The sequence below is a fragment of the Lichenostomus cassidix genome, chromosome 2, assembly GCF_008360975.1.
Source record: "Lichenostomus cassidix isolate B80296 chromosome 2, HeHo_3.0, whole genome shotgun sequence".
NCBI classification, from domain to species: Eukaryota; Metazoa; Chordata; class Aves; order Passeriformes; family Meliphagidae; genus Lichenostomus; species Lichenostomus cassidix.
The window spans coordinates 64,896,478-64,913,476 of NC_139482.1; the positions used below are offsets into that span (position 1 = coordinate 64,896,478).

The 16,999-nt window shown below is 43.5% G+C and overlaps 1 protein-coding gene across 1 annotated transcript in view; it reads left to right on the top strand.

The window, feature by feature from the left end:
* Positions 1-16,999, top strand: part of NEDD9 (neural precursor cell expressed, developmentally down-regulated 9) — a 103,371-nt gene that overhangs the window by 17,312 nt on the left and 69,060 nt on the right. The window contains exon 2 of the mRNA XM_085051913.1: positions 12,760-12,973. Coding sequence (XP_084908039.1) covers positions 12,971-12,973 — 3 coding nt within the window. The 5' untranslated portion in view covers positions 12,760-12,970. The remainder of the gene's footprint in view (positions 1-12,759; positions 12,974-16,999) is intronic.

The window sequence follows — 16,999 nt, forward strand, 5'->3', positions numbered from 1 at the left end:
CAAGCAATGAGATTCACTCCTCTCGAGATAGATGGTTCCCACAGAACCAGGGGACAAAGTCAAATAAAAATTGAAAAGTGGTATTTTAGGCCTTGTTCTCATTTGTTATATGTAAGGGCAACCACACATTTTTATGGATACAGCCAGGTCAGCTAAGCTAAGCAAACAGAACGTCCCCTTTCCTTTTCCTTTGCTGCTGACTTTTTCCCTTTGAAATCAGTCTCAGCTGCAACTGAACATTGCTTCATGCAGTGTAGTTGTGCATAACACACCTGGGCAGAACCTCAAACGTGGTGTCAGGTCTTCACTGCAAAGAGTTCACTGGTTTCCTTCCAGAGATCCGCCTTGGAAAACTGCAAATCTCCTTGGTGCTCCAGTAGGTGACTTTTTCCTCCACTGAGCCATTTGCAGTGAAGACGTGTTCAAGGTTCTGCCCAGGTTGGCGCTGAACATCTGTGCTGCAGTGAACAATAGTGATCAATTATCAGATCTATCTGTAGCCACAAAGCATGGAATAACTCTTCCACAGGAAACTTACTGTCCTAACAGCCCAGAGATGAGAGCAACAGATCCAATAGCTCTTATTCCCATCTGAAATAATGTGGTTTTGTGTGGTCCTCAAGACCCCAGGGAAAAGGGATGGTCTTTCCCTCAGGAGGAGCAGAGGAGATCCAGCTCCTGGTCAGAGCTACACAACACACCACTGGACTGGGCCATTAAGACTACATTCTAGAGTTATTGACCTGGCAAGGGAATACTCTGGTTTGATTATCAGACTCCCTGAATGAGGACAGATTTGCAGCACTGTGGGCAAGGACAGCCCCAGCCCCACTCTGCCCCATGGCCTGGGCTCTCATGAGCTGAATTCCCCTGGAGCAGGCCCAAGTCTAAGTCAGGTGTTAGTTCCTCATACCATCTCTTAGAGGTGGTACACCCTGTGGCAGAGCTGCTGGAGCATGAAAGTCTCAAGAGTTGGTTTTATACATGAGAAAACTGAATACAGGGGTTATTTGCATGGGCTGCTGAGCCACTTCACACAGCATGTTTCATTACAGCCCTGTTTGCCTGCCAGTGGATATCCACCCTGCTGCCACCCTGCACCCACCTCCCCCTCTGTGCCCTGAGCTCATCTATCCCCAAGACAGTGAATTCCAGGCAAGCATCCCATGCAACAATGCAGACCTTGCTACAAACAAGTGTTTTCCATTATTGCTGGAGTTTAAGGAAAATAGCTTACAGAACTTTGGGGAAAAAAAGCCAAATCAAAACCCCCTTGTATATATATACATTTATGTCAGAGGATTGCTGAACTTGGAGAAGCATTTGCTGCCAAGTGGCATGCCCTTCTTTTTGTCAGCAAAACCAACATATACATTTGGGCTTGGATGATTGCCTAACTGGGATGCTAAGGAGATGTTTATCTAGGGATGTAACTCGCTGCCACTGGGGGAAGAAAAAAAAGCCCACAAAAACACAGGGCAAAAATGAATTACAAAAATGTCACCAAGTGGTGTTTCTGTATTTATTCCAATGCTGAATACAATTACCCTTTGGCAAATTTTCAAATTCTGTTTATTTGACAGGGCTGCAAGTAAGCCAGGGGAAAATCAGCATGAAAGGGAACAAACTGATATTCCTGATGCAGAACTGGATTGGCGCTTAGAGGAAAGCATACCCAACTTAACCTCCAAATGTCACATGCATGTCATAACATGAAAATGAACTAGGCACTATTTATAGGGCTTCAAATGAGTAGCTGACAACTGATACTTAACTATGCACACTTAAATACATTTTTTTCTCAGGTAACTCCTGCCTTTCACATAAACACATTTGGTTTCAATAAAAAGATATGCTTGGGACTTGGGTTTTTTTTTTGAACACGTAACAGTCCAAACTAGTCCTTTTGTCTGCAATTACTGTCATGACAGCTCAAGCTGTAGTGGACTTCATTAGCAATCACTCACCTCATGAGACATATCATTAATGAACTCCTGTCACCTTGGATAGAAGTCCCTTCCATTATTGTTACACTTTTTCAGATAGTCCAGCAGGTCTCCACCTCACATGGAAAATCATTCACAGCCGTGGAAGGAACCAGAATACTTCTGCCAGCCTGAAGGTAAAAGAGCACTTGGTCAAAGACAGCCATTCCACTGCAACACCGTGTCTGTGAGATGGACTTTGCTGCTTTGTAGAACATATCCTGTCACCACGGCAGGCATTTTTGTGCCAAGCAGGGGTGGCAAACACCTTGGCTAACAAAATTAGAGCTAAATGACCTGATGTCTTGCTCAAGTTCAGATTTAAAAGGGATCCACAGACTTAGACTTCATTTGCCTGGTTTGTCCAAGAGGCCCAGATTAGTAGAGAACTGGACCAATAACAGGTTTGCATATAACAAAACTGGAGGAGGTTGTGGTTCTCTTCGTACCCTACAGCTCAGCTGTGATGCAAGGAAACCAGTATTTAATTCTGTTCCTCTGTCTCACTTGATCACCCATGCCTCAACTCTTGAGAACATACTTAAACCACCTAGCTGTAAAGCCTTGCAGGGAAAGGAGGAGGAGGGACTACTCCTCTGGTTTGCTTTCAACTGTTCCTGTTAACTGGCTGCAAGCATCTCGATCCACCTGTGCCACAGCACTCAGGCCAGAGCTGCAGAGCAAAAATCATCAGTGGCACAGTGCAAAACCAGGAGAGCCATGCTGAGGTACCCAGGTCACCTTCTCATGTGGGAGAAGGAATATAAGCACAAAATTTTAAAACTGTGAGTTAAACAAGTGATGACATTAATTGTTATCCTGTCAACTATGCCAGTTTCTACATTTCTTTATAGTTCTAATTTCATGCTCTTTCCCGTAGAGAGCTCATATTAGATCAGACCACTTAACACCCCAGCATCTTAGAACCAAACTATTTTACTATTTCTCCTGCCCCTGTTAAGTGACATTTTATAACTACTAATTCAATGATGCCTCATTACCAAAGAAATGCAAGTTGGCATAAGCTTTTAGTGCCAATTGTAAAAATAGTTCTTGAAGCAATGCAATTGCTAATTATTCATAGAAAGAGATGCTAAATTTTAAACTTGGAAGCTCTGCTGCAGTGTTGCTCGTTTTTCTTATAGGCTTTGTTTTGAGTATGAACTCAGGGAGCCAAGAAATTCCAAGAAAGTGGGGGAAGACAAATAAAAACAGAAACTGGGAAGGGGTGAAGCTGTAATATGGGAAGCAAATGGACCAGAAGAACCACAGGAGTTCAAGAACATAAAGCTTTTAAGGCAGGATGAGTGACTGTATCACAGCGGTATCTCCAAGTGCATGATTTCTGAGCAGTGATGGCAAAGTGTGTACCTCAAAGCTGGGGAAGAGGGCCATGTAGTGATTACTTTACCTCCCATAATATAAAACTGCTGAGGTAGACCAGGCAAGGTTAGAAGCAATTTGCAATCCCTATGGACTGAAAGCTGCTTCTTGACCTGCCAAGGGCTGGATAAACTTCAGCTACTACTGCTACAGCAAATATTTGCAGCATGTCTCAGGCACACACTTCAGAACCCAGCATTCCCCTGGCAGCGGCGTTCACCTCAGCTGGCGTTAGCATGCAAGGCTGCAGACTGCCTTGGAGAGAGGGAAGGATTCTGTTTCCCCTGCTGTCTCTGCCAGGATGGCACTAGCTTTTGGCAGAGGGGCTGGGCACACCAGCACAGCAACATCATCGTCTGCTGCTGCGACCAGACCTGAGAGGAGCTGCAAGCTGTGTCTCATGGGAGGGGTGTGTGTGTAAATTTAAGTGTTTGATGTTTGTCTTGCAGAATGGCTTATTCATAATCGTTAACTGAAGGAGTGAGTGGGTGGGAAAAGGCACTTCTTTATAGCAGCAGCTTTGAAGCCAAACTGAGCTCTGACCTGTAACCTCTCCTCCTGCCTCTGGCACAGCATACAGCAAATGTAAGCTCATGTACAGTCACAGCTGCTGGTCTGCGTTATGTTCACACAGGCAGGAGCAGTCTGTGACAATGACTTCCTCAAGGATCCTGGCTGCATGCTACGGGTGGCACTCTGAGTGTTCCCATCCCCCTTCCAAATACATGGGCTTGAACAGGGTGGAACACCATTTTCCTGACTGCTGCCTGGGCAGAGCCTGACATGTGTCTGCAGCTCCTTTGCACTGGCACATCGATATTTATGGCTTGTTTATTGCCAGGGACCACTCTGGTCCCTGATAAACTGAGCTTGTGAGCCAGAGACTGTGGAAGGCTACAGGCTGATGACTATCTGCATCCCATATCCCTGCATCCCAGGGGGCTCCTGGCATGCTGATGGGAAGCATAGGGCTTGAGGAGGCAGATTTTTGCACCCCTAAAGGGCTCTGCTCTGCCACCTGTGACTAATTCTTCACCTAAATTAGAACATGACCGCTCCTGCTGATACATGCACTTCCAAAAGGACAGCCAAGCCTTATTTTTCCTTACCTCTCAACTACAGTATTTACTCTTATTTTCACATTAACTCATGTGTGCTCTGCTTGCTGTTCATGAGGCTCATTAGTACCCCCTGTTTCATGGGGTTTACCTCCTCCTACCCTCATGCACACTACCAGGATGTACCTCCCAAAGTGTGGTGGGAAAGTGGCATGGCCTGGTGTGTGCTGAGTGCTTACTGCTGCAGGACTTGATCCCCGTTGTTCTGTGGTTTGATCCCAACCAACAACGAAGTACCGTGCAGACACCCACTCACACTCCCTGCCAGCCCTGCAGTGGGATGGGGAGGAGAACTGGAAAAAAGGTAAAGCCCATGGAGTTGAGATAAGGACTGTTTAATAATTGAAATAAGATGTTGAGAAAGAGAAATAAAACCCAAGAAAGACAAGTGATAACCAACACAGCTGCTCATCACCTGCTGACCAATACCCAGCCTGGTCCCAAGCAGCCATCAGCCCCTCCTGGGCAACTCCCCCAGTTTATAGATTGAGCAGGATGTTCTATTGTATGGAATATCCCTTTGGCCAGTTTAGGCCAGCTGTCCTGATCATGCTCCTTCCTGCCTTCTTGTGTACTTCCTTGCTGGCAGAGCATGGGAAACTAGAAAATCCTTGACTTAGGGTAAGCCCTACAGAGCGACAATGAAAACATCAGCGTGTTATCAACATTACTGTCATGCCAAATCAACAAATACAGGACTGTACCAGCTATGAGGAAGAAAATTAACTTTATCCCAACCAAAACCAAGATACCTATCAATCTCTTTATCATTGCTCCCTACTTGCAAATACATTGAGAGAGGCCCAAAGCAACAGCTTATACCCAAAAGTTCTCAAAACTGTAAAGTACAAAAGCATATGTCAGACCTTGTATCCATCTGTTATAACCGCCCATGCAGAATTTCCCAACATTTCCCTACTGCTCTGCAACAGATGGGAAAAAAGCTGCTGAACACTCCCTAGACTTAGTCCAGCTTGTTTTTTTCCTGAGCACTGAATTAGTACTACTGAAAAACAGGCCTGGCACAGTTTGCTAAGGGAGCTGACAGAGCTCAGCCCAGGAGCTACAGAGCATGCTGTCAACAGAGTGTCAGCAGCGTTTGCTGTGCCACATGGAGAAAAGCTGCAACATCCACACTCGTCTAACATGGAAACACAAACAAATTTCATCCACCTCCAGGAGCAAAAAGGCTGGAAAAATTAATCTTTGGTTTTGTTTTCTTCCTCTTGCTAACCTCAGGCAAGGCAGTTACCATCCTGCTGAAACCTGTCATGCCAAAACAAACACCTTGTGTCAGCAGGATATGTGCTGTGGCCCACAGGGTTTTTTGTGAATTAATATGGCTAAATAACACAGGCAGCCACCAAAACCGCTCTTCTCCCTTGTCCAAGTGAAACTTCACTATTGACCCAAGCAGCATTGTGCGTGCCACATTTAGCTGGTACTGCAGGCTCCTGCATCACCCTGCTCGCTTATAGCTCTCAGAAAGGCTGAGAAGGGCTGGGTCTCCACTCACTCAATTGTCCCCCCACAGACTCAATTGTCCCCTCACAGATAAAGGTTGGATGAATAATAACCAAGCATGGGTTTCACAGCAGTGTATATGCTTTAAATATGTATATCTGTATGTGCACACACATCAGTCCTCCCTGCAACATCTTACTCCAGCACTCCCAGCATCAAAAATGTTTACAATTTGAAAGAACTCTAGAGTTACAAAGTCGAGTACTCTGAACCCAGACTGTACAAACAGCCTTTGTATCTGCATTTCTTAGCTTTAGTCCTCATGCAGATGCCTTTTATCACATACTATTTGCCCATAAATCCCCTACCTCCTTCAGTGCAAATTCAGTCAAGTGTTAGTCAGGGGCTGTGCTCTTGTATCCTGTCTACAGCAGCTTTTAGTTTTTATTTTTTATTTTTAGAAGAACCCAGCTTTTATTTTTGTAAAAAGTCATAATATGTTGCTGAAGTAATGAACAATTTACTGAAAGAAAAATCATGGTCTCTTGTACCAAAGAAAGTTCCCACAGTTTCAGACTGCATCCATAACATTTGCACAGTTCCTGCAAAATGTCTACTACTTTATATAACACCAGGCTTTAAAAATAGTTAATTCATATTCATCTACTTCCAATTAATTACACTGAAGCATTTTTGGCCTGCTGTGCTAGGACAGTAGGTACATGCAACAACAACCAAAAGCAGAGGGCTATACTTAAACTAATCAAGTAGCATAAGAAAAATGTTATGTATGAGTAAGAAGGGTTTGGGATTTTTTCCTCTTAATCTCACAATTCATTTTGACCTTAAACAAATCTGGTTTTCATTTAAGCAAGCCTGTGAGCAAAGTTGGGTCAAAGTAAGAAAATTGTTGTCAGCAAGTATTATAAAAAATTCAAACATGTGGGTTTACCCTTTCCCAAAACAAAACTGTTTAAGAACACAAGTATCTAAATTGTGATATAAAAAGCGTGTTTTAAGTGGAAATGAAAAGTAATATTTCAGATTGCATATTTTTACACCACTCCCCCCCAAAAAAAATTGAAAGTAACAGACTTCAGCTGAAGAGATGTTTTAGACATGACTTTCCCCACTCATTGAGAAGTGGCTCAGATGAGATGCCTGATGGCAGGTGCAGCACATACTGCCCTGGATGATGATGAATTCATTTTCAGTGCTTCTCTGCTCCTCCAAAACATTGCCTCTCATCACTAGGCAGATAAACACTGTATGGACATCTACAACAGCAGCACTACCTGAGAGCCAACACAAAAATAACTACATATGCACAAGGCTGAAGGGGGTATACAGCATATCTCAAATAGGGCATGGAGCCATGCACTGTGAAAAGGAAACAGAGACTGACTATGCTGAGTGACAAGGAGAAAAGTTTTATGATTCTATGAACTTAAACTAAAGGTCATATAGATGACCTTGACTTTGGCGCATACTCACTTCTGAAAGTACCATTAGTATTATTAAAAAGCACAAACTCACATTAATAGGATGCTTCAAGTATAACTTTCTTAATGTTTTACAATAACTATACTGACACAACAGATTTTCACTTGTGAAAACGGTTCTTTGAGCAACACTTACACCTCTCTACTAGAAGCAGGGCAATAACCCGTCATTACACCCTTTATGGTCCTCCTCACAAAAGGTGAGACAGACAGCTTCCAGCAGGTTTGCAGGCTGCTGCTGAGAAAGGAAAGGCAGCCCTGAAGGACAGTGACTTCTGGGGTAATTCTCTCCAACCAGATGCTCTCCAGATTGCTGAATAGACTGAGAGCTGTTTATGGTCTAAGTGTGGAGGTTAAAGTCGCAGTTCAGCAGCAGCCGTCAGACCAGTCCCATGCAGCCACATCAGGAGTGGCTCATTGCAGGAACGGGGACAGGTTACAGGGTCTGTGCCTGTGGTCTGACCCAGAAGACATCAGCCCACCTGGTCTAAGCCTGGCAGACATCTAAGCACCTTCAGGCAGGATCTTCCAAGCCAGAAGCATCTGGCAATTCTCACTGCAGGTTACCTGGGAATTAGGGTATGTTCTCTGTATGTAGGGTATGGCCTCGGCTCCCATGGATGTTCTGAACAGCAAAACCAAACACTAATCTAAGCATTAATCAAGGCTTATGCCTCAGCCATGTAGTGGGAGGTGTCCCTGCCCTTGGCAGGGGGTTGGAACTAGATGATCTTTAAGATCACTTCAAACCCCGGCCATTTTTTGATTCTATGATCTATCCCTCTATTTAGCCAGCTTCTTCTGGTTCTCTTCACTCTGACCTACTAACTCTTTCCTCCGCATTTCTGCATCTAGCCAGAAGAATTCTTCTATTTCCCCTGTAAACAGAGCATGTTAGATGGCTATTACCAGCTGCAAGTGGAAGCTATTTACATCTGGAATCCTGCAATATGGAATTGTCAAAGATGAGACCCTCCCGTGATGCATAAAATGTGTACTCTGTTGCCAAAGCCACCATTGCAAGTTACTTCAAGTCCTCATACCAGTGCTTACTCTCTCACTGTGACCTGCTCAGGTCACAAGGACTGCCTCTGCAGCCTGTTCCTTACACTGTTCTCCTAATTAGAAACCAGTAACTTCCTGTAGCACTTCATTCATACATGAAAGAGCAAAACTTTGAAATCTATAATATATATATTATATAATATATAATATATATTATATAATATATAAATATATTTGATGAAAATAATATACCGAATAAAAAGGGAATTCAGTGTCAAGGAATAAATAATTGTGAAGCAAAGTCACAGAGCATTCGTTCATTATGGAACAAGAGGAGTGGGGGAAATGCCTTATGGCAGATCTGGAAGGCATGTGGGCTGTGTCTTATTTTCTTTCCTCACTGCTATGAAAGGGTACAAAGTAAAATCATGGAGTATACAGAGCAGCAGTCAGTCATCTCAGTACAATGTTGTTCCTTCTTTAGAGGAAGGGGGCTTAAGATTTTATGTTTGCCTTTGGCAAGTATTTCTTTAGTGCTTTTATTTAAAAAAGGATTTTATTTGGAGCTGTCTTTCTATCATCTTTAGTGCTATGACTTACTTTCATAAACCCCATGGATCATAGAAGCGTAATTTTGCTCTTGGTACCATTTGGGCAAAAGACATGGTTTTTGTGTGCCTCAGAATGCACTAAAAGAACTGAAGGCATTAATTGAAATGTAAGGGTAATGATCCCAAAGCACTCATTTGAGAAACCTTTTTTACCTCTGAAGTGCTATTTAGTCACCTAAGCTATAAAGTCAAGCTCAAGTTTCCTCCAGCCTTTGGATCATGGGATTTAGCGTGAGGTCACTGCTGCCTAACACGATGCAAGTAATGCAATTCCCTTCAAGAGCCTCTGAAGTAAGCAAGAGAAATGAATGCTCTAGGTGCTTCATAAGCTGGTTTCATGCCTTACTCCTGGGCAGTGTCAAAAATCCAACACCAACTGATGAAATAACACGTCAACAGACTTCAGACTTGATGCCCTCAACAAAAGGCCATTCTGCTTTACTGTGTTGTATGGATCCCTCAGCCAATGACTCCCCCCAGTTCTGTGTTCCTTCCCAGCTGAAGCATCATCAGCAGGTCAGTAACACATCTCAGGAAAGCAAGGGACTGCTTGAATCAAATATATTGCCTGTTCTGCCATAGTTGAGAGTTATTGCTTCATAAATAACTCAAGGAGCCTGAGCTACACTGTTGATCCACAAGCAAAGGAGCTGACACTGGCATTACTGCAATGGCATTACCTCACCCTATACCTATGCCTGCAAGATTCCCACTGCCTAGACAAACTCCAGCAGTGCCAGCACAATTCCCAGGTTGCAGGAGAGATAGATATTCAGCAGAAGCAAGAATCCTGCACAAGCTGTTTGGCCATCACTCCCTTGAAAGGACACAAGGCAGGCACAGACTGCCCTTCCTCAAGATCACACCTTGCAGAAGAAAAGGTGGCCTGGTGGGAAATGAGGGAAATGAGGCTTCTGCCCTCTGCATCAAGAAGAGGGGCCACAAGCAGCATATGGGTCACACACCACAGGGGCTAGAGAAGAAGAGAGAAAAAGTGATCACTAAAGCTTCTTCCAAACAAAGTCCAGAGAGAGATGAACTAGGTAAGGCCAAAAGCAGCAGTTCTTGAGCAAGGCAGCACATGCTGCTTTCATGAAGAGTCCCCCTGAAGTTGCCTGTCACCTGGCCAAACTCTTTGTCTAATGTCTGATCACAATTATGGATGCACATTGAACTAAATACACTGGGCTTGGGACAACAAGTCACCTCTGGCCCCTTCATTCCTCCAGACACTTGATGTGTTTGACGTACAGGGAAGTTTTTGGTCCTGTTCTTTAAATCCTCTGTGGGTTGGATGGGCAAGCAATTGGATTCAACATGTTGAAAACATTTTAGAAGTTGAGAGGACAGAAGGAATAAACAAGAAAAAATACAACCAGCAGCCAGCAGCTACTTTCACACAAAAATATAATTTCTGTTCTTTCCTGGGAAGTTCTGCTTCTGTGCTTAAGACCCAGACAGACAGGAAAAGCCCTTGCCAGGACATCAGTTTTCCTCATTTGTGGGAAAAGAGAAAGGAGGCTGCTGTGCAACCTCTACCAGCCGTCTTGCTGTCAGCTGAAGGACCCTACAGCTTACTCAGGGCCTTTGTTATAAATGTATTTTGGTTGGGAGTGGCAGCAGCTGTTAGAGCCATGATGGGAGCATACCTTGGGCAGGAGTTATCTTGTGCAGTCATGTCTTCCGTAACTTTGGACAAAGCATTAATATTGTCTAGAAGACCTTGGGGCAGGAAGGAAGTCATGCCTCCTGAGTTCTCCACGTTGTTCCAAGAGGACAGTGAAAGTATTTGAAGTGCAGGAGACACTGTCATATCTCAGAGACCCCTCCTGCCTCAACAAGCCAAAAAGAAAAAGAGTCATTTGTTACAACCACTTTCCTAGATTTAGAAGTACAAATAGCAAAAGTTACGAAGCCCTTAAGAAAAAAAGTAAGTGTGCTCTGTTTCCAAGGTTTCCTCCAGATTGATTCTCCTGGCAAACAGCAAATATCTCAAAGCCAACTTTACTCAACTTCATCCTGTGAGTTGCATGCTCGAAGGATTAAGTTATGGTTTACTGCAGCCATACCTGGAGCTCACCTAAAACTTCACACCCTCCATGGGTAGCATAAACTCTTTGCATATTCCTTTAACTCACAATTTTCTCACAAGTTTGCTCAGCTATTTCCTGACAATTCACATGGGTCATTTGGTGGTTTTTCCCATGTAGTTCAGGCCCGCCTTTGAAACCTGAAGTATCTCAGAAAATTCACACTGAGTTATTGGTCATAGGCAGAGTGTCACCTATAGCCTTAATGATCAGGAGGCAAATTCCATGCAGGATCACAGTTTCAGTGTCCCTTATCACGAAAAGGGCAGGGCCTCAGCACTGTTATGTTTATGTTGCCCAAGACAACAAGCAGGTTTACAAAACAAACCAAAATGACCTTTGAAAGTCGTGACAGCACGACTGGTCATTTTAAAGCTAGATTAATGATCTTCAGTGTAGAGATCAACCCTTTGTTTTATGTTTGCATAATCCATATGGTGGGTCTGGCTCTAGACACTGTCCCAACACGAAGAACAAGAAAAGTATTTTTCAAAAGGCTGGGTTATTCCAGCTCGTAAAGAATTATAATTTCAAACCAGAACTGTGATTTGGTTGTGCTTTGGTTTACCAGCTGCACTTCTCTCAACACTTGTTAGTGATGCCCACAAAGTAGCTGATTTTACCCTGGATGAGACCTGTTTGTTCTTTTGGCTCCCCAGGACAAAGCTGCAACATAGGCTGCAAATATGCAGATGAATGAACTGCTGAAATAAGCATCCCAGAGCTATTGAACAGCTCTGGGTATCAGCCTCCCTGATAAATGTATTGGGAGCAGTAAAACAAGGCCATGCAGCATGCATCAGTTTATGATACCTGCCAAAATTCCTTAGACCTTAACAGGGATTAAAAAAAGCCATGCCATTGATCAAAAACATATATTGCTGACAGTGGCAAAGTTATTTAATGATATTTTGGAGAGAATCAGAGCTTTTTCCTGAGGAAAGTCTTGTGCACCATTGGGAGAGGCATGCAGGGAAACCCGGTTGTGTTGGTTTGAAAACAAACCAGTGGGAGATCACAAGTCAAAATTGAAATTAAAAAAAAAATAATTGAAATAATACAAGGAAAAAGCACTGACAAAGTCAGATACAACCTAACACCCTGTTAGGGTGGTAGTAGCAGTCCAGCTGAAGTAGTCCAGTTGAAGCGGTGATCCTGTGAAGGTCTAGTCTCCAGCTGAAGATCCAGTGGTAGCTCTGGTCCTCTGGGAACCCAGTAGACAGGGCTCGCTCAGGCAGTTCCAGGGCCAGGTTATATCCAGGTGGGAACACCTGGTTCCTCCCTCCTGGGCAGAGCATCCCACAATGGGATGAGATAAGTCCATGAGTCACACGGTGGGTCCCTGATGGCCCATTGCCTGTCATGCGGGGTGGGTCATTAGCAGCTGATAACAGCTAATGGATGGCCCATTGCCTGTCATCTGGAGTGGGTGATAGCAGCTAATGGCCCACAGCTGGTGGTAATAGAATACTTAACTACATCAATATTGCAACCTAGGACACCGGTGTAGAACAGACCTGTTTGTATTGGCAGGAAGGTGAGCAAATGGAAAGATATTTTCCTCCTTTGCTCATCTCTGTTTCATTGACCTTTTCTTTCAGAGGATGGAAAAAAAGCATTTGGGTCTGTGAAGAAATATTTGGAACAAGGAAATCCTGCAAGTGGAAAGAAGTCTTACAATTGGGAAAGGCAAAAAACCAGCCAGTGTAACCACAATGCTGGATTTCCTACGGAGATAACCATCATCGATGCACAAAGCTCCTGTGTTCCTTCAATTAACATACTGTAGGTGGGAGCCAAAAACACTGGATAATGGTAAGTTTCACTTTCAACAAAGTGAAAAGCTGTTTTAATAGAAGCATAAGTGCCTTTCTTTTCAGTTCAGCAAGAAAGAGAGTATTTTCTCAGAGGCTGACTGAACTCCCACGTTGTTCAGAAACCAGGCAGAGTGCTTCTTGTTAAGCTTGCTTGCAATTAGTCGTGGAGTCAAAGCTAGCAAGAGCTGGTATCCTGGGTAAGGATGATGCTGCAAGTCTTGGTAGTAAATGCATTTTCACTGAACATATTGCCAAGAAGATTTTCTCTGGCAAAGAAGGGGAAAGCTTGTCTCTAGTAAATGTTGTCTCAGGGGATTGGTACAGCCCATTGGGGTGCAGCACATAAGTATAAAGACATGAGCAACTTTGTCCATCTTGTCATTAGAGGTGAACTTTTGAAGATCACAATTCTCATGTTTAAGGGAAATTTTTAGATGCAAAGAGGAAAAATTCAGCATCTCCTATGCTAAGGATAGTCTAAGACACTTTAGGAGGCCTTGTATCCCACACTTCAAAACTTCCACAAGTTTCCAAATTCATGTTTTCCATTTGCTGGTCCACAGAACCACATCAGCCAAATTTCCCCATAGAGGACAACACCACAGGTAAGGCAAGTAGGCTCAAGGCATGGACAGTGAAAGACAAGGAGGTTCAGAATGCTGCTGACCTACACATTTAATGAAGTATTCCTCTGTTCTGTCAGCCTAACACACAAACATATAGGCATGCCTATGCATTACCACTCACCTACTCTTCACCATTTGAAGTCTAGATGGCCCTTGAGGCAAGAATCACGTCATGCAGAACAAAGCACAAACTCCATGCCATAATAAACATTTTATCACTAATGAGACCAAATTGGAGCTGAACTATAATCTTAACTTTGCTCCTTAGCTTTCGCACCCAAAGAAGAGTCATAGAAGCTACATCCTTACACAGGCGATAGAAATGATAAGGAAGCACATTTATGATGTAATTAAATAAATCATGCTGGTCTCCCAGTAACAAACCCATTTCTAATTATCCTGGAGTCATCTTATCTTGCATGCGCTGCTTGATCACTTGTTTAAAGGGCTGCCAGAGTGCCTTGTCAGTAGGACATGGTTGCCAATAGAAACTTCACAGAACAAATCTGAAGCCAGGCTTGCATACCTGTCCCAGTCTCTAGCACTGTATTCATTCTTGAGAAAACTATTTTAAAAGAAAACCACAGTGCAATTTGGAAAGGGGTCTGGGTGAAAGAAATCAAATAAGAACTTGGAATCAATGATTTCATAAGCAACATAAAAGACTTTTTTCCACTTGTTAGTGTTTTAAAAAATGAAACTCTTTCCAACTTTCAACATCAAATAGCCCAAAAGTAAGGTTGTTTTCTAGTTGAGTTTCATAAAGGGCAGAAAGAATCTCCAAGTTTTTCTTGAAATCCCCTTAGATCCCAAATCTAACCTGCATCTCTTCGTATTTTTCAGTGAATCATTTAACAGAGGTCCTTTTCCAGAAACCATACTAGTTCAGCATTTACTCCTTGCCCTTTACCACATTTATTCCCCTTGCTTTTCACTGTTCCCACTGTAAATGAAAGTCATGGTTCTTTATACCCCTTTTAAAGAAGATAAGTGCATAAATAACTACCAAAACTGTGTCCCACAAAAGTACGTCAGTTATACAATTAAACATTTTCTCCTTCTCATGATATGTTTTATTGAGGTATAAATCAGGACTACGAGGCAATTTAGCACAGACAGGAATTTTATGGAGGGGGGGGTGCAGATCCCCTGGGCTCTTCTGGAAAATGAGAAACATAGATGATACAGTGTGCCGGGTACAGGATTCACAGGAGCTAGAAGGCACTCCGTCTAGACTGAGATTTAACTCTCTCATTTAAATCAAGTGAAATAGGACTGTGCTGGATGCAATTGCATTAAAACCTTTCTGTGTTGGATTAAGGAGCTTTTTGCTAAGCCAAGTCACACTAAAGAAATTGTGTGGGCAGAATGAATTGGTGCCAAATCACAGGGAGAAAGCAGGATCTGAAAGGTAGCAAGTGTCTCCCTATGTTTAACAAGGCTTTAGCTGTGCTCACATTCTTCCACTAAGCAGAAACTTTCCCTTCTCTCCTGCTACTAAGACAGGCAGAGAAATTCTTGTGGCAGACTTTGCTTTCTTACAGTCAGGAGTCTCAGTTGCAGAGCCTCCTTATTTCCCTCTAGGAAGGTGTAAATTGAGGTCAAATAAAGAACTTTGGCTTGCTTGCATCTGGAATATGCCCGGAAAGAGACAGGAGGATTCAGATATAGCTTTTTTCTTACTCTCAGAAACTGGCCAAAACCACCTCCCTGCACTTTGGCCAAAAGGAAGGGAAGTCTCTGGCTTGCAGTGCTGCCCAGCAGAGGTGATTGTACACATCTCATAGCCCAACTGAGAGAGGAACAGAATCACTCCATCCTCCATCAATGGAAATTGGGCATCTCATCTGCCTTGGTGTCCACCCATTCAGACATCCCCTCCCACCATATCCCCCAAGTCCACACTTGGGATTTACAGAAGGAAGCACCACAGTGTTTTATTTCTCCAGCCAGCCCTGCAACCAAGGATCTGGGCCATCAGCATCCACCTCACTTAACAAAGACAACTAGCCTTGGTTGTTCTCTCCACAGTCAATAGAATCTGGTATTAGTCTCAATCGGCCCAGGAGACACCTCACTCTCAGCATCTCAGCTAGGCAGAATACAGTTCAGCCTTCCTGCCCAGAGAAATATAACTTGTACCTAACACTAACATTTTCCAAGAAACAGCCAATTAAGCTCTGCCCACACATCTTAGTGTCTGCACAGTAGTGGGGCAAGGGCAATATTTCCCTCTCTGCACAACCCAGCACACCCTGGATTCAGGGTAGCTGCATGACTAAATTAAATTGTCCTCTTAGCTGCTTATTTGGGAGCAGATGGCAGAAGCAAGACACAGCAATTAGTAACAAGCTGAAACAAGTCCACAGGCTCAGAGGACCCCCAAGCAAGTTATATTTGCATCATGCACTTTCTTCTTGACATGAAGCACCTGAAAGTACACAGCATTAAGTTTTTATCCCTATGAGCCCTCCACTGTCCAGCACTGCCAGCTCATGATACATTCTCCAGAGAAAAAGACTATGTGCCCCACCAGATCCCAGATTTTACAAGAATCCCAGCATTCAACTAATTTTTTTTAAGCAAAAAAATACGTATTTTTTTACTCAACCCTCAGTGCTTTATCTGCTTCTGCAGTTCAGACCACAAAACCAATTCCCCTGGTTTGTTCAGGCAGCAACAACACACCCTTCCTGAGGATGTCCTCTCCCAACACGCCATCGTGGATTTTCTCTGCACATTCCCTGGTGCCTTGCTCTACAGTAAAGGGAGCTGCTCTGTGACACTTGTCCAGCAGCTCATCCCCAGCCCCTGACCTTCTGCACTAGATCCTTGGCTTCCAGCTGAACATATACACCCTGCCTAATTGTTACGGTTTCCAAACAATAGCTAATCACATGTTTGGCATCAGCAGCAAGTTCTGAATCAGGCTTCAGTAGTATTGTCTGATCAGTGGCTAGCAAGGGGAGAGGCCCCTTGCCAACAGAGAAGGGAAACTGGGATTAATACTTGTACTAAGACCCACAGAGAAAGAGTGGGAGGGCTAGAAGGATTCCATGTAAAGAGGGTAAGGGTTCACAAGAGAGCACAGTACCTTTCAACCCTCTGTTTTGTTTTGTTCCATAAGGTGCAGTAAAACATATTTATACCCTATTCCTTAGTTTACAAGGAAAGCAGGTTGCCTTAAACATTTTAGAACTGGTCTCAGCTGAGCAGCAGTTCTCCCAGCCTGGATTTGGGGGATTACATTTCACTCCATGAATAATATGTTCATTCATTTTTTCCATCTACAACTTCTACCTCCAGTTGACTGAGATGGCTTATTTTCATCTCTACTGAAACTAAAAGATAAAGGCCTGAAGCAGCAACTGCCTGAAATACGCAATTACAGAGATGCT